Source organism: Pholcus phalangioides, unplaced genomic scaffold (genome assembly GCF_987345545.1).
Source record: "Pholcus phalangioides strain wild (caught in Gottingen) unplaced genomic scaffold, Ppha-v1.0 ptg000017l_1, whole genome shotgun sequence".
Classification (NCBI taxonomy): domain Eukaryota; kingdom Metazoa; phylum Arthropoda; class Arachnida; order Araneae; family Pholcidae; genus Pholcus; species Pholcus phalangioides.
Window position 1 is genome coordinate 9,675,965 of NW_028301610.1, and position 24,089 is coordinate 9,700,053.

The 24,089-nt window shown below is 33.4% G+C and overlaps 1 protein-coding gene across 4 annotated transcripts in view; it reads right to left on the reverse strand.

Moving 5' to 3' along the window:
* Positions 1-24,089, reverse strand: part of LOC149072340 (endoplasmic reticulum membrane-associated RNA degradation protein-like) — a 52,664-nt gene that overhangs the window by 11,185 nt on the left and 17,390 nt on the right. For all 4 annotated transcript variants that reach the window (XM_089246399.1, XM_089246400.1, XM_089246401.1 and 1 more), the window contains 7 exons: positions 22,875-22,986; positions 13,683-13,785; positions 9,562-9,591; positions 8,395-8,463; positions 7,284-7,448; positions 3,670-3,750; positions 2,202-2,359 (listed from right to left, as the gene is read on the reverse strand). In XM_089246399.1, coding sequence (XP_089102525.1) covers positions 2,202-2,359; positions 3,670-3,750; positions 7,284-7,448; positions 8,395-8,463; positions 9,562-9,591; positions 13,683-13,785; positions 22,875-22,986 — 718 coding nt within the window. The remainder of the gene's footprint in view (positions 1-2,201; positions 2,360-3,669; positions 3,751-7,283; positions 7,449-8,394; positions 8,464-9,561; positions 9,592-13,682; positions 13,786-22,874; positions 22,987-24,089) is intronic.

Here is a 24,089-nt window from a genome sequence, read left to right on the forward strand (position 1 = left end):
AAGTACTACTATCAGTCTTTAGAATTCTGAAGTGAACAATGAGGCAGGTTATTTGGTCTGTTGTAGTATGCATTAATTTTTCAATGTTGTAGGCCTGATTGCTTTCTGTGAAGATACTTTTTAAATGTGAGAGATTGGCTCACATTAATGCCCTAAAGTTGATATATATATATATATATAAAACCATAGAAAACTAACTTTAACTGACCACCATTATGCCCTCAGTGAGGTTCAAACCTGGATCATTGCAATGCGAGTCCATCACCATGTATAAAATTAAAAAATTTTCGGTTTTTTTTGGCCGACGTGAAGAACAGTTTTTACCTTTCGACGTTATGTTCCCATAAGTGGCAAACGTTTTCGAGAATTATGTAACTGCGGGTAAAAGGCTACTACTTACGCCTTCTCCCTGTTTGAGTTGCACTGCTTCGTCAGGATTGGTCTGTTGAGCCAGATTTTACCCATTCATCGAAGTTGTTCCTAAGGGCTCTGGATAATGCCTGGGTTCCCCAGAGCCCCGTCGAAAGACAAAAACTGTGCAAAAAACCAGAAAACTTAAATTTAATTGTAATTTATATGATGGCCACAAAATCCTTTTTTGTTTCAAGAAAAGCAAAGTTGGGTATCTAGGGGTGCATATCATAGTACCTTTGCTTAGATTGCAAAAGGACCAGGATTCGATTCCTGGTAGAGACCTGAAGATTTTTTCCAAGTTCACCTCGGCATAATACCTGAAAAATGGTCTCTTCCCATTCCTTAAAAATGTTAGAAAACTTTTTTTATAAAACCATGGAATTAAGCAGTTAAATGAGAGTTTCAATTGTATGGTCTCAATCCACTAAATTCTTTTGAAAATACAAAATTTGATGCAAAAATGTCTTATTCTAAAGATTTTATGACCTCAAAGAGCAAAATGTTGAAATTTGCTTATAAGGAGAAGTTCATTACAACAATTTTTCCAGTGGTTGAAAGGTTTCATTATAACAGACTTTTTTATTGTATTTTTCAGACTAACCAACATTCAGAACTAATGTGGACAAAGCTAACAGTACCCTTACCCTTCATATATTTATTTATATACATAATAAATATACATGCTTTTTTTTCCATAAATCAATAAGAGTTTTGAGAAATTCTTGCTAAACCCCACCAAGTACCAATTATGAATACTTGAAAAAGCAATAAAATTACACATTTCCTAACCCTTGAATGATCTTAACCCTTGTTTACAGAAAGAAATACAATAAGACGAGAGTATTAGATATTTTATTTATATGATGCCTTGATAGTACTAAGTGCTTGAATATCATGCTCAATTTTTATTCTTAAAGTTCACCAGTATTTTTGGATTAAAAAAAATTTCATAAAATTCGTGAAATTTTTTTTATAAAATACAACAACTGCAAACTCGTTCCGGCAAAATGACCAAGTCATTCGAAGCAAAAATTTAACATATTTTGAAATGAACATTCTCATGACGTCTGAAGACATAAGATTGTAGCTCACAATATTGTATGCAGTAAAACTCCTCTTAATGATCACCCCTGTTTTATGGCCAAATAAAAATATCCCAGCAAAAAGCCGATTTAAATAATGTATTTCGAACCACTGTTTAACGATCACCCTCAGATACGATCACAGACACCATTTCCATCATTCGTTCCATTGGACTAAAACCTTTGTACGGACACCAATAGTTGAAGTTTTAGTTTGAATTATGCTCACTAGATAGCAGCAAAAGTTTAAATATTTGATCAACTTTTTTATATTTGGCTGCTTCTGAATGAAATTTTGGCTTGAAGTTAATGTTTGGCACCTCTGGTGTCAGTTTAGAATCTGAAATCATGTGTTGCTAATTGTGATCCTATATTTTACATTATTCCCCTTTTCTAAATATGTCCAGCTCTAGTATAATCGTCGTGCTCTCTATCACTAAGAGGAAAAAAATTATGTCTTAAATATACATTTAAAACATAAATTGGAGTTCGTGCTCTTGCAAATAAATTCAATTCGTTGATTAAATACATTTTTCTGTAAACGCAATCACAGAAAAAGTCATTGGATATAGTCTTTCAGCTTAAAATACATTTTAAGCAAAAGAGTTAAGTTTGTACAAATTATTTTTCAAGAAGAAATCATGATTTTTGTGCAATTTCTTTTTTGCCTTTCTAGTCTAAGAAAACCAAAGATAATATTTTCACCTGCTGTGAGCATTAAAGTATTTGTGAATTGAGCAGGCCAGAAGAATGCATTGTTCTGCAGGATCTAAGCAATACTTTGTTTCAGCACATTCTGTTACTTCAGGGTTATTGAATTGACAACTATTCCAATTTTTGAGACTTGTTATAAATTTTGAAAGCTAGAAAAAATATGAAAAACAATTGATATTTTTTATTAAAAGCTGAGATTTATGTTACAGAAGTTGGCATACACAATTAAGAATTAAATATCACTCAACACATAGTTCAGTTGAAAGAAAAAGTGGCTTAACTTTTCTGACTTCGCGCTGTTACAGAGAATTTACTAGCTAAATTCTGTAACTGTAATTGATATTTTTATGCGATTGAATATGTGTACATGAAACACAAATTTTAGGCACTGTAAGCTTACACTAAAAATCAGCGAGTTAAAGTGAGGAGGGTGGGAAGGGGATAAGAAAACTAACCTCAGTTAATATGTTGCTGCAAAGAAACAGCCATGACCATACATAGGCATGTATAACATTTGCAATTACACAAGATAAGTATAACTTCAGAAGCATGCAATTTTTGTGCAGCAAATTGTTTCTGAGTCTGTGTAAAGATGGCAGCATGAAATATTTGACTGCACAAGGACATAAGAGACCCTAAATATATTTCTGGAAACAGCTTTGAGTTTAAGACTACGAAAAATGCAATGCAGTATCACTTTTGATAAAAATAAGAATACACAGTGAAATCTTGATATAACTATATTCTGCGAACCAAAAAAAAGTATCATTGAGTAAGGATTATTAAGAAACAGCATTATCAAAACATGCCACCAAATTTACAATGTTGGGATGAAACCTCTTCTAAATTGGCATTGTTAGTACTACCAAAATATGTATTTATCAGCAGTTATATATAATCACAGCACAATACAAAAGTAATAATTAGTCAATTAATAAAATTTAGTTAGGTGTTTCTCTCTCTCTAACTCTGTTTACTGCACTAAACTTTTGTGTTTTATGCAGAAAGTAGCAACAGCAATAACTCCATCACTGGATGTTCTTAGAAAAACAAAAACAAGTGAGGATATACAAATATTGTATATCTTTTTAGAAAATGTTGTTATAGAGGGATGTTACATTATAGACAAATCCAAACAAGATGCTAAAAAATTTTACTGTATAGAAAGATTCATCATTATATTGAGTGTTGTTGTAGCAAGGTTTTGCTATATAATATATTATTCTATAAATACTTTTAAATACATACACTCCCAAGTAGTATTCCCCCTGAGCTGCATGTGTCATGACCGTGCAGTAAAAATGCTTCCATCCATGTAAAATAACTTATTGTGTATATGGCATATTGCCTTTCTGCATGCCTGCACACAGAACAAGTTCATGCAGCTGAAAACAAAACAAAAAAAAGTTGCACACAAGTCATTCTATATTACTACTGACAAACTTTTATCATATTTTACCTTTTCTTTCAAAATTGAACATGGATGATAGAATGCCTCATAACTAATAACAGAGTCCTGTATATCAACTGAGAGGTATTTCTAAAAGAGAGAACAAGGTTAAAAAATATGAACAAATACTTATTACCTTATTCCCCTGCATTATCCAGCATGCTGCAAAACAGTGAGGGAGAACAGCATGCCGGGAATACCTGTATTTTCCAGCATGCTGAGAAATTCTTGTCACATCTTGTCACAGATTCTGGAAAAAATTCTTAAATATCTTTATTCTAAAAATCCATGGAATTGGCTAAACACATACTGTGATACTTAATAAACCTTGCTTTTCCCGACATGCCAGGAACAGACCAGACCCCAAAATTCAAAAAGCTGGTGTCCCTGAAATTTTTCAACATGTTGGAAAATGCAGGAGAATATGGTATTTGTTTGCTGATGACAAGAAGTTTTCTTGATTCTTTACTTCATAATTTGATTTAAATAAAGTTGCAAAAACATTTAACCCATTTTTGTATGAAAAATGCACAATTTTTATGCATATAATTACTAAGGAATTAGATAGCACATTTGTGAAGTAAAAAAAAAAAATTGGCATTAATTTAATAAATGTATATTTTTCAATCAATATAAACTTTTTTTAAAATTATAACTGTTAGTTTTATATAATTATGAGATGAGACAAGAAATAAAAAGTGAGTTTTATTTTCAATATATTTCTGCTGATAGACAGAAACAGTGGCATCTGAGCTAGGGGTGCTGTAAGTGCTCGAGCACCCACAGAATTTTGTATCATGCAACAGAGCACCCACAGAACCAATTCAAAGATCAAAGTCTGCAACAAAAAACTCAAGTCAAGCATCTACAGGTCCAAAACATTTCTGATGCCTCTAGAGAGAAAATAAAACAAATTCTTGGTAGATGATAAGAATGATTTCTTCTTAAAAATCATAAAAAATTAAATATTTACATCAAAAATGAATGTTAAACAATTCTATGACAATTATAAGACATTTTATTTACAAAAACTGCTTGTTATTTTCAAAAATATGAGTGATATGACTAAAAAAAATTTCAAACAAAAGATTTGGCACAATGAGAGTTAAAAATGGGTTAATATGTACAAAAAAAAATTATAAGAGTAATGATATTTTACAATAAATTATCATAAATACATGCCTACTCATAAATACTTATAGAATTATTGGCAACAAATCTGAATATCGTACCTGTGATATCCCCTATCAGGCAGAGGTGTCAACATGAACACAGAAGACAGACAAGAGAACAGGGGAGACTAATGACTGACAGTCATCCCGCATATACAGGACTCAAATGTGTATGCAGGAGGAGGCACTGCACTGTATATGCATTCATTATTGGAGGGACTAAAATACCCTAAGCCCTCAGCAGAGTGTAAGCAGGATTGACACTTGGAGGAGGCACAAAAGTTTTCTTGGGGGTGGACCTATTCTACAGAAATTTTGAGCTACTAACCTTCAAAAACATTTAAATTTCCAGAAATTCATTAAAATAACATAGAGGCATTTTATTTCAATACGTTTAATTAAAAAAAAAAATTATACCACCAGAAGCATACACAGGGTGGGGGGGGGGGCAGAAGCATATGAAGATCATACCACCCTAACCCCCTGAATATGCCTCTGGTCCCAGGTTCCACCACCTATGTTATCAGTATGTAACAGAGTTTCAACATCACAAATGATGCTTTCTTTAAAAACATTAAACCAATTATTCTACAAAGTTGTGTGTAAGCATGTAACAATCAATTTAATAGTATAGTGAAACCTTGTTTACACAACATTCAAGAGTCAAAATGTCATACAAATGTGTTAGTCAAACAACTGAGATTTTTAACATTTCAAATCACTTAAAGAAATACAATTTAGCAGAACATTACCTTTGAGACATAACATTGGGTAAAAAATTGCAACAAAATTGATTTGGGAAACGATTTAGAAAAACGATTGGGAAAATTTACCATCTTGGACTCTTATTTTTTTGGCCGTAGTTGATTTGCAACCAGCAGCTTGGTCTTTGATTTTGTTTCACTGCTTTATAATCATTTTCAAAGTTGGCATGGGGATATTCAACTGTTTTAGAAGATCAACTTTCCTCATTAATTCGAAATTCGTCAAATTCTTCGAAAATTTCCAGGTTTTTTTTCAGAGAAAGCGCTTTTCATTTCTTGACATTATGAATGTCAGATTTGGCACTGCCAGCAAGCACAGCACCAAAACGATAGAAAGAACTTAATGTGTATGTGTGTCTCTTATCAGCAGACCTGTACCTTCCAAATGCATAAAATGTGCGTGGACTTTCTTACCCTTTGGGAACAACACTGACAACATTGGGGAAAAATTGTGAAAGGACACATGAACTCTCAAAACAATTGAAACCTGATTCTTTTGTGGCTAATCATATCTACAAATTCTCAGAAACTAGCAATAAACAAATTACTTAACTGCATACTCTAAATGGCCATCAGCCAGCTCCAGTGCCATCTTAACCCATTAATGACGACTTTGATTTTTTGAAAAACAAAAATAATGAGTGGAACCACTTCCACCATTTATTGGCAAAGTAAAAAATTAAAATTTCAAATGGAAAATTTTCTTACCAACTGGCGTTAATGGGTAAAGGCATGAGCCCACCCGGGCGCGGCCTGAGGGCCTCACAAAAATGAGATCTGGTTGAAATTTTTGAGAATTTGTTTGGTAAGGACTTCTTTGGCCCGGGGGGCTCGATGACATTTTTAAGATGGCCCTGGCCAGCTCACTGGCTATTTTCGTATATATCAACAATCACTCTAAAATTTATGACTTTTGTGATGACAGTGGTTCCCAACTTCAAGGCGCAAATGCGAGCCGATCTCCCCGTTAAAAAGTCTCGCCACAGAGAGCAACAGTCCTACAACGGTAAATCATTCAACCATAACACTTCACTCATAGTTAGTAAAACTGGGGGCAGATGACAGCACTACACATAACAAGCATTACACAGAAACAAAACTTTACGTCAGGTTGCACTACACGTACACGCACATTCCCGCATGTACCGATTCGTTGGGGAGTTCCGCGGGGGGGGGGGGGGGGTGCATGTGTGGTGTAGCGGTAGTAGGTAGGGGCTCGGGATCCATGATGTTCTTAAGTCAGTCACCTCGTTGGGCAATTTGCCTGTTGTGGCGTTGTATTTGTATTTGTATTTGTATAATATACAAGAACTGTTGTAGCAACACATTTCACTGCACCAGTGAAAATGTGTTGCTACAACAGTTCTTGTATGCACACAAAAATTGTGTGCATTTGATGGATATAAATGGCATTTTTTCAAAAGATTTGGAGTTCATGACAAAGTGAAAAATGTCAAAATCAAATATTGAGGTTTTGTCTCAAATAAATGAATTAATTCAACATTAAAATGTATAGCGACTAAAGCCAAATGTTGTATAAATGTGAAAGTCATATAACTGAACAACGTATAAATGAAGTTCCACTGTATCATGTCATAAAATTTAATAGATTATCACAAACAACAAGATTCTCAGGCTAAAGAAAAAGGCTTCAAATAAAACAATATAGTTTATTTAATAATCCTACCTTTAATTCAAGGATAAAGTTTAATTTGGAATAAACTATCATAACTATGGACAAACAATGCTTCACTGAAGACTTTGATATGCTGTAAAAGTCAAGTTCCCCATGACTCAGTCTGTCACGAATACGAGGTCCTTCTGGATACATAAAAACATCAAGCAAGAGCATCTAAATAGTAATAAAATATGGAAAAGAGAAATACGTTAAAACTATAAAAAGATTGTTTAACTATATGCTGTAAACTATATGGGACTTTTCACAAAGAGTGTCCAAAACAAATAAAAACTATATGGTTGATTTTAAAATCAAAATGAAACATTAAAAAAAATATCAGCAAACAGCGAGAAATTCAGCTATGATAGTTATGATTCCATAAAATAATAATTGGAGAAAATATAAACATTAAATAATTATAATAGTATTCAAATAAACAGTTAACTTGCTGTTTTTTACATTTTCTATGCTAAATATAATTCTGTAAAGAAGTCCACAGCTTTCATTTTATTGGCAATGGGGTTCCTGACCCTCGTTTATTGGCTTAAAGGATCGGTGGAACACTAAAGGTTAAGAGCCCCCGACCTATCTAGTCCAAAATGCAATAAAGACTTTTCTAAAAATAAGAATACAACTCTATCTGTAGATTAACCAGATAGTTACATTGTTAAGTAGTTACATTGTTAATAGGAGAATTGTGCTGTTGGGACATGAGGAGTGTTGCTCATATTTTTGGCGCCATGATTGTAAGACAGCACCAAAGGAATAGCAATGTTTATCACTCCAGTGGCGAAAGAGCTGAAGAAAGAGAGAACAGCCAGCTGCCAGAAGGCATTGCAGAAGATAGACAAGATAGCGCACAAAGCACATGTTGCCAGGACGAAAGTGTACTCGGAAGTGCACTTATGTGTGTGCACTCTGATCTTTCTTATATTTCAAATGTTGGTTTAATAATTTTTGAAATAATGTTCAAATTTAACTCCCAAACATGTGTTAGGCTCATAAAAATGGTAATTTCGTAGCTGCTTGAAAAGAACGCTACGCTAAAAATTATTAGTACAGTAAATTCATGTAAATTTTTCAGAATTGCAATTAGTGAACATTTAAAAAATTTCAATACCATTTCATTCACAGTGAAAAGTGAAATGAATGAATTTCTGGATCCATTGCTTAGATATTCAGAAAATACCTGAAGTGTTCAAAGAGAATAAATTTAGAATTTTCACAATACAAAAATAATTGAAATTATGTCTAATTTTAGTAATTAAAAAAACATTCATGAAAAACTATTTTCTTTTTGAAAAGAACTTCCAATTCTGCTCTGCTTACATTGTTTGTAAGAGATGAAAATATGCAAATTTCTCAAAAATTAAGAAGTTCTTGAAAATTTCAAGAACTCCCCATCTGGAAGGTGCAATACTAAAACAAAACACAAATTTAGCTTGTGAGGCTTTGGTGACTACCATTCATAAAAGTATCACAGAAGGGCCTTGTGGATTGGATTAGAGTTTACACTCAACATTTCACTCGCTCCAGTGTGAAGCACCTTCATGAGTGATGTTAAATTGAGGATGAAGTCCATATTTATGTTACAACATATGCTCTGCACTACAGCAAGCAAAGTGGAACTCTAATCCACGGCAGCCTTACAGCCCTAAAAACTACAATACCTTAAAAAACCACCAATTACTTTTTCAACAACTGTGTAACAAAAGCTTTATTGTTTATCATAGATGAAATAATGACTACAATTATTCTTGGAATATACATAAAAACCAGAGTTATTTCCTTACTCATACATGATGCATATTTGTGTGGCCATTTTTTTATGTACAATAAAAATACAGTTGTTACTCAGCATAATAACCCTCTCTCACCCCCCCCCCCCAATTTCTTTAAAAATGGATGTTACATTGGGTGGTCATAATATCAAAAGGAAAACATAAGATACTCATTATAATAAAAACAGTTGGGATTTGTCATACTTAGGGCGGTATTCACCGACGTGGTTTAAACTATAGTCACAATTTTTTGATAAGAGATCGACACGGATTGGTTAAATTCAGGGCCAATCTATGTTGATCTCTTATCCAAAAATTGTAACTACAGGTTTAAACCATGTCGGTGAATACGGCCCTTATGGTTGTAATGGAATGATCACTATAACACATGGTCCTCATAATGAGTATCAATTACATATCAAAAGATTGTTATAGAAATAAAAAATAATTTTCTTTTAATCAAAATTGAATAATTTTTGACTTGAAATTAATTAACAGGGACTTACTTCTGTCAAAGTTATGTAGTGAGTTTCATGCTAAAGAAAGAAAAGAAAAGTGGTATGTTTAAATTATGTCAGCAGAAATCCCACACAAAAATTATTACAAAACATTAATTAAAAGTAATAAAGACAATTATACAGACATCTACACTTAATCGGGTAACAGATAAACAAATACTGTACCTATACGAATAAAATAAAAAACATTCTGAACAAAAATTTCTTCCATAGAGGCAATGTTGAAGTTCTTTGTTTAATACAGAAAAAAATCCCTAATCCAAACTTTCCAGGACCTGGGTGATTACGGATGAAAATTTTTTCTAGATTATGGATCAAAAGTTATAGCTATTTCTCAAGTTTTAATATCTAAAGTAATAATATGCTTCTTTGAGATTGACGAATTCATATTTGTTAGGAAAAATCATTAACAAACCAAAGTATTTATGGTGAAATTTTATATATGTGAAATTTTTTAGTTTACCATTTATACTGTCACTATTAATATGTATAAATCACTTTTTTTATCCCTAAGATATTTTTTAGTTGGAGTCACTCAGAAAACATTGGTTTTTCTAGCTTCCCTCAGATTTCTATACACTTGTGTACAAAATTAAGAGAATTTTCACAAAAAGTACTGAAAACCAAAGGTACTAATAATGGTGCAAAGAAGTATGCAAATAGTCAGTGTTGAATACGTAAGTGTACATGTGCATGTGGATGGAGCTGTGACCACAGAGGGGATGATAAGCACATGAGGTATTTTCCGTGATTTGTGTGCTCATGCTCCTCAGCGACAATCGCTGTGTTTCTTGCAAGAGTTGGGTAAATTTTATAAGCTATCAGGTAAAATGAGTAGCCACAAATGTATGGATGATGGAATGAGATGGAGAATCGTTGGTAGACTGAAAGCAGGGCAATCACAAGGGCAGGTGGCTACAGAGCTTGATATAACGTCCCATGCCATCTGTAATTTGTGAAAACAGTTTTAGGACACTGGAACCATATCGAGAAGACCTGGACAAGATCGTCAAAGAACAACAACGACCAATGAAGATCGTTATTTGGCAATTTCAGTGCAGTGCCACAGGACTGCTACAGTATCACAACCAACTCTCAAGTGAGCTGCCACTAGGAACTCAAGTTTCATGGTTTACAATTGCCTGAAAGCTCCATGAGAAAGGGATTTATGCCAGAAGACCTGCTGTTTGTGCCTCGCTCACTGCAGCACACAAGAGAGCATGTTTAGCATGTTGCAGACAACATCAGCCTTGGACCAGGATTCAGTCGAGCACTGTGCTCTTCACAGATGAGTCAAGATTCAGCCTAGATACTGATTCCCGACGTACCCTCATCTGGAGAGAGCCTTAGACCCGATACCATCCCTCCCACATCAGGGAAATGGACTACTATGGTGGTGGAAGTTTCATGGACTGGGCAGACATCATTACGGACAGCCACACACCCCTCCATGTGTTTGACTGCTAGGAGGTATAGAGAGGTGATCTTAGAACCAGCCCCATGTTCGACTTTTCATGGGTGCAGTTGGCCTTCGGTTCCTGTTCATGGACGACAATGCTCATCCACATTAGGCTCACCTGGTCAACGATTATCTGAAAAGTGAGAATATTCAGCACATGGACTGGCTAACCAGATCTCCTGACCTAAACCCTGTAGAACATGTCTGGGACGCTCTTGGTAGGGCAATTGCATCTCGCCATCCCCCTCTGAGAAGCATCCTGAAGCTGAAAACTGCATTGTCGCAGGAGTAGGAGTGATTGCCTCAGGGACTCCTCAACTGCCTCGTGTCCATTATGCCATCAAGCTGTGCAACCTGTCTGACTGTGAGAGGGGACCATACCCCACATTAGACTCATTTTCAGTTCGATCTTGCAACGTGGATTTTGGACATTCCTGCAATGATGAGCTTGACTGACAATCATGCATGCATACTATGACTTTTGTATGGTACATCTCTTTCTCTGTTATAACTGTGTATTTGTATCAAATTTCATCAAAATCTGTCCATTAGTTATTTTTCAGAAATTCAACATAATGTGCTAATTCTCTTAATTTTACACATGAGTAATAATCTCTCTTGCATAATTATAATGGACCAATATTTTAAAATAGTATCTAAGAAACAAGCTATTAATTGGAACTTCCTTTGTTCCTTTATTACTCTGTTTTACCACTTGCTAAATGCATTCCTTCTTTTGATTCTAAACTATGTCACAAATTTCATAACTTTTCCATCTGTTAATTTTTTAACAACCAGCTCATTGTTATGAATGTATATTTTTCATTACTAAGGCTTGGATTTTTATGCCCTGAAGATGAAATGTCATTTCTGATGGGTTAAAAAACCTGAATTTACCAATCAGCAATGACGTTTCATCTTTAGGGGCATAAAAATCTGAGCCCTATTCATTACCCTCATATCATATCCTATATTCAAGTCTATTATAATACTGATGTATCACAAGAGTATTGAGATCTTTACACATGTTTCAGATTCAATAAAAATCATCAAATCTGGCATCACTGCAGTTGTTTTAAACTAGGGAAGTTAAAGGCCCTACATTTTGCAAGCATGTTCTTTAAAGTTTTTAAAGTGAAAACTTCTCAAGCTTACATGATACTTCAATCCACATCTTTCACACTCACCTGTTTTAAATAATATTGTCATTCTTACTATGAGTGAAAAAAGTAGATGTTGTATTGAGAAAAAATATCCTGTATTGAAACTCAGCCGACTGCAAAATGCTTATAGGTTGCACGCAGAGGTGCATTTTGGTGGCAAATTCTCTCTCAAAATAAGAATATTTGGAAAATTTTTTCTCCTTATTTTTGTTTATATAAAAAAGAATTGATAAAAAAATGAAAATTATTGAACAAAAAAAGTCCAATCATATATTACAAAAGTGTAATAATTAAAAAATCATCTAATGTCTAAGTTGGGAAAAAGAGCATATCTTGACAAATTTTAATGGGAAAGGAATCAATCCAAATTATGGGAGGGAGTCTGCATCATGAAGTTTCTACTGTATAATAATTTTGGCAACTTTTCTCAACTTTAAATTGAGTTTATAAATGTTTGCCAAATAGATATTCTATAGCTATTCTTTGTATGGAGTTTTAATGCCTCCCAAAGATCCAAAACTATTATATTCAATTCCAGCAACTTATTTGTTAACTCACAGAATAAAGAAAGAAGCAAGTTGAAGAGAAATCGATAAAAAAAACTAAGATGAAATTTCAACCCATTCCAGGCTTTACAGAGCTGAATCCAGGGATACATGATCTGCCATTCTAGTTCTGGCATAGAGAAATTTAACAGATGATAGACATTAGACATACATATTAGTTGCAGCATTATGCAAAATATGTAATAATTATGTAATTATATTATAAATATATTAAATTTATTAATATAATTACATATTAATATACCTATCATATTAGCACATTGTAGATGGCTTTTTAAGGAAAAGCTCACTCATCACACTGACTACATATGAGTATAAAGACAAGTTTACTCATGACGGTAAACAATTTATTAATATAAATATCTTGTATTACATAAATACTAATATAAAATACTTAGCATTATTAAAACTTTGTTTACTCTACGAGTTATTTACAACATGATTACAGAAAGAAAAAAGCTAACAAACACACAAGAATTAGTTTGAAAAAAAAGAAGGTATAGGTATTAATGCAGGTGCTTAAAAATATTTATCAAACTTCAATAATATACAGTTCTAACTTTTTATTGAAATTCCCTAAAAAAACAATTTTTTTTCATTATTAAGAATGGTATAAACAAACATATTGATGCTTCATTTGAAAGTATATTTTGATTACATTTAAATGAGCTTAATTACAGAAAAAAATCAGGTTTGATCCCAAATTTACAAAATACAGTGGATACACTATTTCACGAACTGTATGCTTTTATGAACTAATCTTCTAATACCAAACAATCAACTATTCCTTTAAACGACTTTCACATTAACAAACTTTCGATTTTCAAAACTATTTTTCCCGTCCGTATGGGTTCATAAAAACGAGCGTAGACTGTATCATTTACTTAAAATTATATCAACTAAGCATAAAATTTGACTCACTTCTGCAGTCACAACATGATGAGGAAAGTTATTTACACAGACGTAAATTAAGCGTAGAATGCTCTCCAGAAGTGGAACAATAAGAGTAAGACTTTCTCCAAACCTAAAAATGGAAGTACTGAATAGACATGGGTGCACACAAACACACATATACAGGGTATACCATAAATTTCTAAATGGTTTAAAAATTCATAAAAATTGAAGGAATAGGTGTACTTGAATGCAGTTTGCGAAAAAGTCATTCTCCTAAGAGGGGATTTCTTTTTGGTACAGGAATAAAAATTTGTTCAAATTTTTATATAGGACACAACAAAAAAAAAAAAATCATGGAACTCCATGGAAAACTGTTTATTTGCATGCAGGCAAACATTTATAAGCATATCACAGCACTAGAGTACTTGTTTTATGTGTCCACCATTACCACAAATGACAACACAGTTAACTGCAGCATGTAGCATATCCGGATGGATGCAGAAGGTTTTGTGGCAAATGGTGTCCTTTCAGGCCCGTAGCCAGAAATTTCGTTTGGAGGGGGACCACTTTCATTTCGGGGGGGGGGGGGAATAAGTGATAGAACAATAGATTTGGCCATCTTTTTCCCTTTTTCGGTCATTTTCTCATATTATGGGGGGGGGGGGGGGCAGACCCCCAAGTCCTCCTTTCGCTACAGCTGTGTGACTTTTAACCCCCTCAGATGTTACAAATCCTCTCAATTCTTTAAATAAAAGACATTTGAGGTTTCTCTGAGCAGAAATTGTCCAAAAAAGGAATATTTGATTACATTAATGTGCTGGAGGAACAAAATATTCAGGATGGTTTGGTTTTAACCAAGTGTTTTTTTTTCAAAAAATCACATAAAAGTGACCAAAATATAATTTTTTTCTTGAAAAATATTATATTGGTTCATTATTAGCCAAAATAATTCCTTTTTACCACATTTTCTATTCTTATACCATCATATATTCTGATGGTATATCTTTAAATAGTGTAGGATGGTATAAGCGGTTTTTATAAAAAAAAGAAACTCATAAAAGTGGCCTGAATATAAACTTTTTCATATTAAATATCTTAGTTGCTTGAAGTACCGAAATTTCTCATTCTCACCGCATTTTCAAACAGGCTACATTCTGATGCTCTATCTTAAGCAAATTCATAAATGAGGATTGCATCATACATATGAGATGGTGATGTATTAACTCAAAGGCTTTTTTTTCTTCACAAAGAAGCAGAAACAGTAGTGATTTCACTACCATGCTAAAAGCAGGTGGACTTATAATTAATCCAATGAAGATACCAGTTGTCCCTAAAGGACAAAGACTAGTGTGTACTAGTAGTTACATTTTACCTCACAGATATTTTCATTTTCTTTTCATAAGAAACAGCACATATTGTACTGTACACCACCAAGCTTAATATTGAATTTTCTATTCAAAATATTTTCAACATTAACCCCAGTTAATGAAAGTTCTAATGTACAGTAGTAAATGATCAATGAAAAATAATCAGCTATGTACAGGTGATTATAATTAAAGTTCTGATTCTGAAACACTATATAATATATGAACCACTGATCAAAATGACTTAAATTTGCATGGATACTTCTGAAGCAATGGAATTTTCTTTGGCAAAAGAAAAAAAAAAAGCTTTAAAATATACAAGTAGTTTTTGGCAGCATCAGTGTGTGGATAGTGGGGCTGGACAAATATCAGGTCACCATGGTGACTAAAAAATCAGTTTTAGTGCCTAAAATTTTATATGCATCATTGCTAAAAAAAAAAAAAAAAAATGAAGTGTAACAATTTTTTTTTGATTTCCTAATAATGGACAACATGGGAATAGGTCATAAAGTTCTGAAAAAGTAAAAAAAAAACGTTATTCAGGATTGTTTTTCATTGGGAAAAACATGTTCTGCTCCTAAGAAATTTGGCGGATGCCTCCTTTTTTTTTATTTGTCCAGCCCTGGTGAATAGCATAACTTTTACAAACGATGCACATTGCAACACCAGCAAAGCAGCTACTAAACAACCATTTTTACAATAACAAGATGACACGACATCTGTCCGGCATGTTTACCTGATAGGTGAATGCTACTGTAACCATTGAAACTTTTGGCTTTAGGGATACCTCAAATGTTATGTGCAGTGGTCAGATTGCAAACTTGGAATTAAAACACATCCATATCATTACCATGACATAGGCATACTCTGATCTGTAGTTGAACAAGCATTTTTGTGCTTCCACTCACAGCCAGAGCACGGTGGACAATATATTTAACATTTCTTGTGTAAGTTGTAGTTTGTTTAAATGAATTCATTTTTGTGATGTTTTCATGAATTATGAAACCATGCCATGCTAATGGCATTATCACTTGCCCTTGACTAGCTATCATTTCCATTCTCGAAGCAAATTTCCCATATGCTGGATGAGTACAGTGTCGTATATTTTACATTTTTAAATATTTTTCCCCCTTCATCATACAAAATTCCATTGCTTCAGGAATATTCATGCAAATTTTTTTAGTCATTCCCACCAGTGGTTTTATTTTACAGTGTTTTAGAATCTGAACTTTAGTTATAATCACTCTGTATATCGTAAATCATTGCTAACTAATCTAATTACATTAATTATGCTTTACTAAACACAATGTATTTCCCTAGTTTTTAATCATAGTTTTTGCAAAATAGCATCCTAATTAAGCATATTGAAGGTAACTGGTTGAGATATATATATATATATATATATCAACTATAACATAATTAAATTGAAAAAGCCAATGATGAGAAAGCCAGTTGATAACAGCCAGTTGATATATATATATATATATATATCAACTATATATATATATCAACTATAACATAATTAAATTGAAAAAGCCAATTTTTGTTAAAATTTAAGAAATATTTATAGATTAATCTATATAGGAATAGTGTTTCACATGTGAATAGTGTATTCACATTAATAAAAATTTTATTTGATTAATTATTAGAAATTTTGAATTATTTTTCAGAAATTTTATTGTTTTTAATGTAAATGCTATTAAAACCAAAAAACCATGTTTCAAAAAATTGTTGTTTTTTTTTTACCAATCCTGAAAATAATAAAAAAAACGGTGAGTTCAAACAGTTACATGATTTCTTTTACAGTCCACTGAACTTTGAATCAACTGAGTTGAACTGAATGGGAGTAGGTAGGTCAAGGAACCATAACATCATGTCAAAAATGAACAACATTTATTGTCATCGTGCAATTATTCAACACATTAACGAGTTATATTTGATTTTATACAGGACTTCATACGATTTCTGAGATCAGAAAATCATACATAAGAAAATGCATTGGCATAATATGTGTGTGTGTTTGCATCTTTTATCTATGAATTTATTTTAAAATACATTCACTCAGAGAAAGAAAAGCAGGAAACAAAGATGATTTTGAGTGAAAAGATGTATTTTTAATCTCTTACACGAAAGGTTTTAGGGTTGCTTTGTTAGGCGCACACATGCAGCATTAGGTCAGGCAATTTGTGAATGAACCCTGGCAAAATTGCCACAGAAGCTTTTTAAATTGCATTTTAATCAACAACAACAATCCAAAATCAGAAAAAATTGGACAACAGGAACATAACTAAAAACAAATTTTAAATTGGCAGAGTAGTTTTCATCGATTTAAGGCTAAGGCAATTTGATGTACTCTTTGAATGGAAATATATTACTTTATTTTCACAACTTAAAATTGAAGTATCTTCAAACAGCACACAAAAGTTTACTATTCCTTTCAAATTACTGCTTAAAATCTTTGTTTTTGGTTTTTTTTTTTCAAATTCAAATAGTTTATCGTTATTACCATACAAATACAGCAATATGAGAAAAGAGAGAAAAAATTTTACCAAGGGGTCAAGAAAGATGACCAAACAAAAGAAGAGATGAAAGGAAGATAGTTACAGAAATGTTTTAGTGAAGCAAAACAACTTTAATTTATCATTTTCATTAGATTCATAGTTAGAAGTGAGATTGTTGTTTTTACATCCATCGATTAAGCACACCCCACAAGTTGTTAAGCAAGGCAGTTCATTACATTTACATTTTAAAGTAGAGCAGTTTGTCTTGCAGGAGAATATCGAATCATATTGAGTAGATAATCTGAAGCTGGTGCAGGATTGTCTTAAGAACATCATGGGCTCCTGGGCCAAGTGATTTTTCTGAGGCCTTACCTGGCAAATTCTCCAAAATTTCATCTGGTTCTCATTTTTGTGAGGCCTCCAAGTAGGCACTGGTTGTGGGAAGTCTCAGATTATTGGGCGGTATCAAGTTTTTTTTTTTACATACCAACCCCATTCTTCTGGTTTGATTCTTAACTCAGTAGATTTCCAGATATTTATTTGTAAGTAAGTTTGATAGCTATAATATGTGAAAGAATCCATTGGGGCAGATGTTCAGGTGTAACAAATGATTTTGCTGTGGCTACCTTCTCTACCAACATTTGGTGACATAGTTTGTCTGTGGATTCCAGTGACTGGCAGTCATAAAGCAGAAGCATTGCTTTTCTCCCAGCAACAGTGATATCAGAATGCAGGCATGAATCAGAACAAAATGTTAATTGCAACAGAATGGAGCTCTGTCTCCTTCATTGAGTTTGCAAATACTGATGATTTCGCAATCGAAAAAATTCCGGATGTGGTATCGCAGCCGGTGAAAGTATGCAGAAACAGAAGCAAGTTTCAGTTTTCACACAACCTACTAATATTGAGGATAGCACACACTAGATTGGATGTTTATCCTTATCTTATATCACTGTGATAGTACAGCCTTAACCCATTATCTTTCGTGCAGTAAAGAAGCAGAATCAGCAAATCGGTGTCTTCTCGATTACACCTATTACAGTGTATGCACATGTTCTGAAGAACTAACCGTGTGAAAAGTTATTTTCTGCAGTCGGTGCAGCACGAACAATGTCCACATCGCCGTCTGCATAGTGAAAAGTACATACGTGTTTCTTCAGCAATTCACCAATGAGGGAATTCATTGCTTGCTTGTTTTTTTTCGTTGGCCAGGAACTATATTTTTTTCTGGCAAACTGCATGCACGAGCTGAAATCAATATCTCTACTGGTCTTTGTGTAGTTTGTCTGTGAGTCAAATCCTTGATTATCAGGGACCCAATCAAAAACAATGATTGGTTTTCCACATATATTAAGAATTAAATCACTGTAAGACATGTTTCCATATGTGTCGTTATTACATCATGGAATGCAATTTAAAAGAGATCCTCCATCTAAAATGTGCCTTTCTGTGCTTTCATGTTGTCATGTTCTTCATTGTGCAAATTTTTGCACTAATAATTACTGTGCAGTTCTTACTTTCACATGTTCTGATTTAGGTTTATGTTTACAAGAAAAGTCAACAAACTTTTCACAAAACAAACAGTAAGTAGCACTCAGGGGTTCAAGTGCCCCTCATCCATTTCGGAGCTGCAAATTTCATTTTTGGAGCAGAAATTTTGAAAATGGAGCAGAACTAAACACGAACTATATCTGCAATATAAGGAGTAATTTTTCTGTGAAATGCCAGAAGTTTTGCCAAAAATGGTTGGAACAAATAATTCAAAATAAATTTCCTTCACAAATTAAAATTCATTTAAATTTTTTCTGAATTATATTTTCTGTCATTAATAAAACGACGAATGGCGAATAAAATTTATTACTCTTTTCAAATTAAGCAACATGCATACTGAAAACCTAGGCAGCAAGAATTTCTGCTGCTTGAACACCAAAATCTTATTTCTCCTGATATAGCAAAAAAAGTGCGTGCAGAATATAATAAGAGTTTCCTTGAAAAAAAAAAAAATTGGCTTCTCACAGAATTTAAAGGAATTATTAAATTTAAAAGCAAAATGCAAAAAACGAGAAAAATATAAATACCTTATTTACTTAAAAAAATTCTCAACCTAATAGCATGTTAATAGATTACAAATCACGAGTCGCTTTCAGAAAGTTCAGAATCTCAATGACAATTTTTTTCAAATTTTTTATGCCCTTGAAAATAAGATTTTGTATGTCTTATTCCATTAAACATTAAAGCATTGCATGGACAGATTTTTCAATGTTTGAACAGACTTTTATTTATTTGTTAATAATGAACTCTTTTTCACTATCTGTGTTACCATATGCTGAAGATAAAAAAAGTCTTCACCAAAACTGGCAAAATTTTGAACTTTGTGCAGCTTTCAAAGTTACAAAGTTTGAATATGTCTGCCCAATATCTATCTATCTATTCTCTGAACTGATTTCACTTCTTGTAATTGTTTGGATTGTAGTGCAACCCATTCATCACACATAATCAATAGTTCTGTTGGTGATACAATGTTAAACAACCTCTCAGCAATACGTGAGGGAGTAATCTACCATCCCAGCAATGCACGAGATGGAGTACGAAGAACAAGAAAGGGTGCAAATATTTCATTCTCTCCAACAACATGTTTTGGAAAGGGAGGACATTAATATATATTAGGTATCTCACAGAAGTTATGTAAAATGAGCATGCTCCTAGTACAAACTCCTTCCTCTGACTATTGTTAAGAGCATGCTCCTCCCCCACCAATGCAGTGGCGGACCGTGCGGCCATATTGGGCGCCGCTCAAGGAGGGCTGCCAAATGGAGTTGAAAGGGTGAAAAAAGGTTTGTCGACCAAAAACGTGGTCAGTAGCACCAAAAAAAAGGTTCTACATGGGTATAGATTTTTTTTCCTTCGAGCCGGCCCCGTTCGCCAAATCTGGATTTTCGCGATGTGAAATTGTTACAATCGGCAACCGCCGACGATAACCACACCACCGCATAGTGGCTAGATGACAAAACTATGAATATTTTAGCTGGAGTTTTTACAGATTCTATTTTTTCCCAACGATCTCCGAAAAATTTCGGTAATTTAAACGAGTAAACCAATCACCTTTTCGATGTATGCCGTCTTTGAACGCAGGTCGGCAGCCGCGAAATTACCGTTATTTTCAGTATATAACCTATAACCAGCAGGAGAAAAAACGGTCTCCGAAATCGGAAAATTTGGCATATTTATTCAGGGACTTTGATAGAACGTCGGTTATACCAATAACAGTACAGGACTTTATACTTCAAGATAGTATAACTACTTTCCAAGGTCACGAGATAACGCGATTGTGGTAGATGGTGGGAAGTGAAAGAAAATTGAAGTTTCTCCCCTCCCCCCCCCCGTATCTTTTTCCGTGTCTCGGAAAGAACGCGTCCCGTGAACAACAATTTCATGCGCCTTCTTCCTAAATTAAGGGTATTTGACGTGTTACAGTGCATTAGCGGTACCTCCGCGAACCACAAACAAGAATTGGCGCAAATGCGCAGGGATTCGGCGCCTTGGCGCACCGTGTAGCAAGAGAACCGTTTCGGCGCAATTGGCGCAGCTCTTGCACCCCTGTAGCATTGGAAACTGGATCCTCAATTACCCTATTTACTTGCATATAGGAGACCCTATTCGTCTTGCATGTAAGACACGGAATAATTTTAGAGATCAAATAAAGTAAACTAGATTTATTAATTAAACTCCTTATTTTGCTTATTCACAGATAATATAGAATAAGATTTAAGATTAAGAGAGATTTTATTGCAAGACTATGCAGGGTGACATGACTAATTGTATATGTATGTATATATATATAGGGGATTTTTAAATAAATTCTGTGGGGGAGGGAATGCTCAGAATTACAAAATGCTGTGGGTGCTTGTGCACCCCTGGATCTAATGTCACTGTGTCTGGCCCAGGGCCCTGAATCAAACAGGGGACCCAAAACTATTGGAAACTTTCAAAAATTATCTGAAATTATGAGTTATTTCTTAAATTAAATTTTTCATTGATTTTTTTTGTCCTTTAGTGACATTTTTCTGTTAGATATTCGTTGGTGTAAAACAGGAAATATAATTTTAGCAATTGCAACTACATCATTTTTACGGCTGCGGTTGACTTCATTTATACTATCTGCTCCATTTTATGAAACTTTAACTACGCATGTTTCATTGTCTAATTTTTTTCACAAATCACAGCCCATTTTTGTACAGGAAGTTAGTCGTTCTAATGTTATAAATGCACAAGAAATCAGAAAATTCACTTGAGTATTGAAAAACACAACCTATCAGAATGCATCATTGCCTGCAATTTTAGCTCTGTTTATATAGGAAATGAAAAAATAGGTTTCTTTCATTTGGCAATAGGAAAAAACAGGTTTTCTTTGCATGGTGATAGGAAAAATCAGTTTCTTTCACTTGGCAAAAGGGAAAATTCATGAAGAATAATGGGAAAGGAGCAAGAAAACCCAAAAAATTCACTGATAGGGTCCAAATTTTTCTTCCTCTTTTTCCACCAATGAGGGGAAGAAGAAGAAAAATTAGCACCCTCTATGTGAATTTTTCCTACGAGGGAAAGAAGTTGATGGTATCCCCAATCTTGTACATGTAAACAAGATTTTGAAATCTGTTTTTAGGAATGTTCCCATTTTCCAATTTTGGATATGTTGTTCAGTAATGATTACTGATTAAAAAAACCATTTAGAAAGCTTCTGTTGCAATTTTTCCAGGGTTAAGGCTATTTTTATCTTAGTTTACCTGGACTACTTGGCAATAGCAGCAAATGAATGATGTCTTTATTTCTTCCATTCAACTGCCGATGTAATATTATGTCAGAAATACTGGACGGATTAAAAGTGCACTAAAGAAGATAGGCTATAGCAGTACACTCTGGACTTAACATAAACCCAGAGCCAAAAATCAAGGGTGTTAAGTCCGGTGAATGAGAGGAGCTCATTCATTTTTACAGTGATGGCTGATTAATCATTCTTCCAGCACCATTTTTATAGAAAAATGATAAGAAAGGTAATTAGATACCTTAATTTAATTGGCTGCCATGGGCATAAAATGACAAACATTAGCCATAACTAAATATGACAAAAATGAAACGATCTGCCTTCCTAAAATCACAAAACCCAGTCCATGAATTTCGACACTGCTCAAAGATTTTTCCCCGACATAATTTCTGTTGTTTTCAAAGCACTAGATGTTTTTTTTAGAAAATGCTAAAATTTCCTGCGTGTTAATTAAAACATTATGGAGAGAATATTTTAATACAAGAAAAATTGTACTTTTTTTACACAATGTATTTCTCAATAATAAGACACTTACTTCTCCGTAGAATAACATAATAATGCTTTGTGCCAATATTTTGCAATATAGTTGTCCACCATTGGGTATTTCACAAAATTATTTAAAAACTGTATTTCATGAAAGTTCCAATCTGAAATTACATAAGGCAATGTAAAAAATGATAGCAGGAAACAACTGCATAAAAATTCATTAACTAGTGCAAAACATTAATAGTATAATGAAAATGTAGTATGTGCAATAAATGTATGGAGTAAACATAAATATAATGCATTATAAAATAAAAAATATTATTAATATAAACTTCCATAGCTTTCCTCATAGCAAACATCCTACGAAAGAATTGCACAATGTCACTCTTTTGGGATAATCATTCATTGGTAAAATTGCTTTTGGTATGGTGTGAACAGAGGTATTCAAACCTATTTGAATGATTGCCTCTTGTCCCTTCTAATAAAATTTGATTATTATTGTTTATTAATAAGCCTCAGTAGAAATTAAATTACTGTACAATAAATCTTCTATCCATGATTAGGTATCAATAGAACAACAAACGAACATCCCTCAATGTGCTGAGCTGAAATTCTAAAATTTCTTTCCGGGAAATACCATAGAAACTAAAACAAAAGCAACCTAAAAATGTGTCATTATATCCGAGGTTGTTACATTTTCATTGACATTATAACCAAGTTTTATTAACATTGTTCTTCATGGAAATCTGGTGAGACAGCAAATTATTATCTTTATATCTGACTTGTCATTACAACTGAAGTTGTTGTAACAGAGTTTGCCTACACTATACAAGTTGCATAGCAAACAGGGGGTATGTCATTTTATTGGCAAACTGTTGATCCTAGAGGTATAATTTCAATTAAAAAAAGTTTCCAAATTATGTCTAGTACTCAGATATGTCATTTATGTTTCAAGGGTTTGCATAGTTATTCAAATAAAAAAAATTAACTTTTTTATACAGTCCTAGTGTGCCCAAAACCCAATTAGAAAGTTGTTGCCTCATCTTTTCTGATGCCACAAAAATTCCATGTTTTTAAGTACAATATTCACGTAGATATTCAGATTTGAAAAACAGAGGAAAGTTGGGAAAAAACAGCTTTAAATACAGAAAAACGGTTTTACTCACATTTAATGCTGTTTTTCTCCAAATTTCCTTCATTTTTTGAATTCTAATATCGTGGTGAGTATTGCACTTAGAAACATGGAATTTTTTGTGTTGGCATC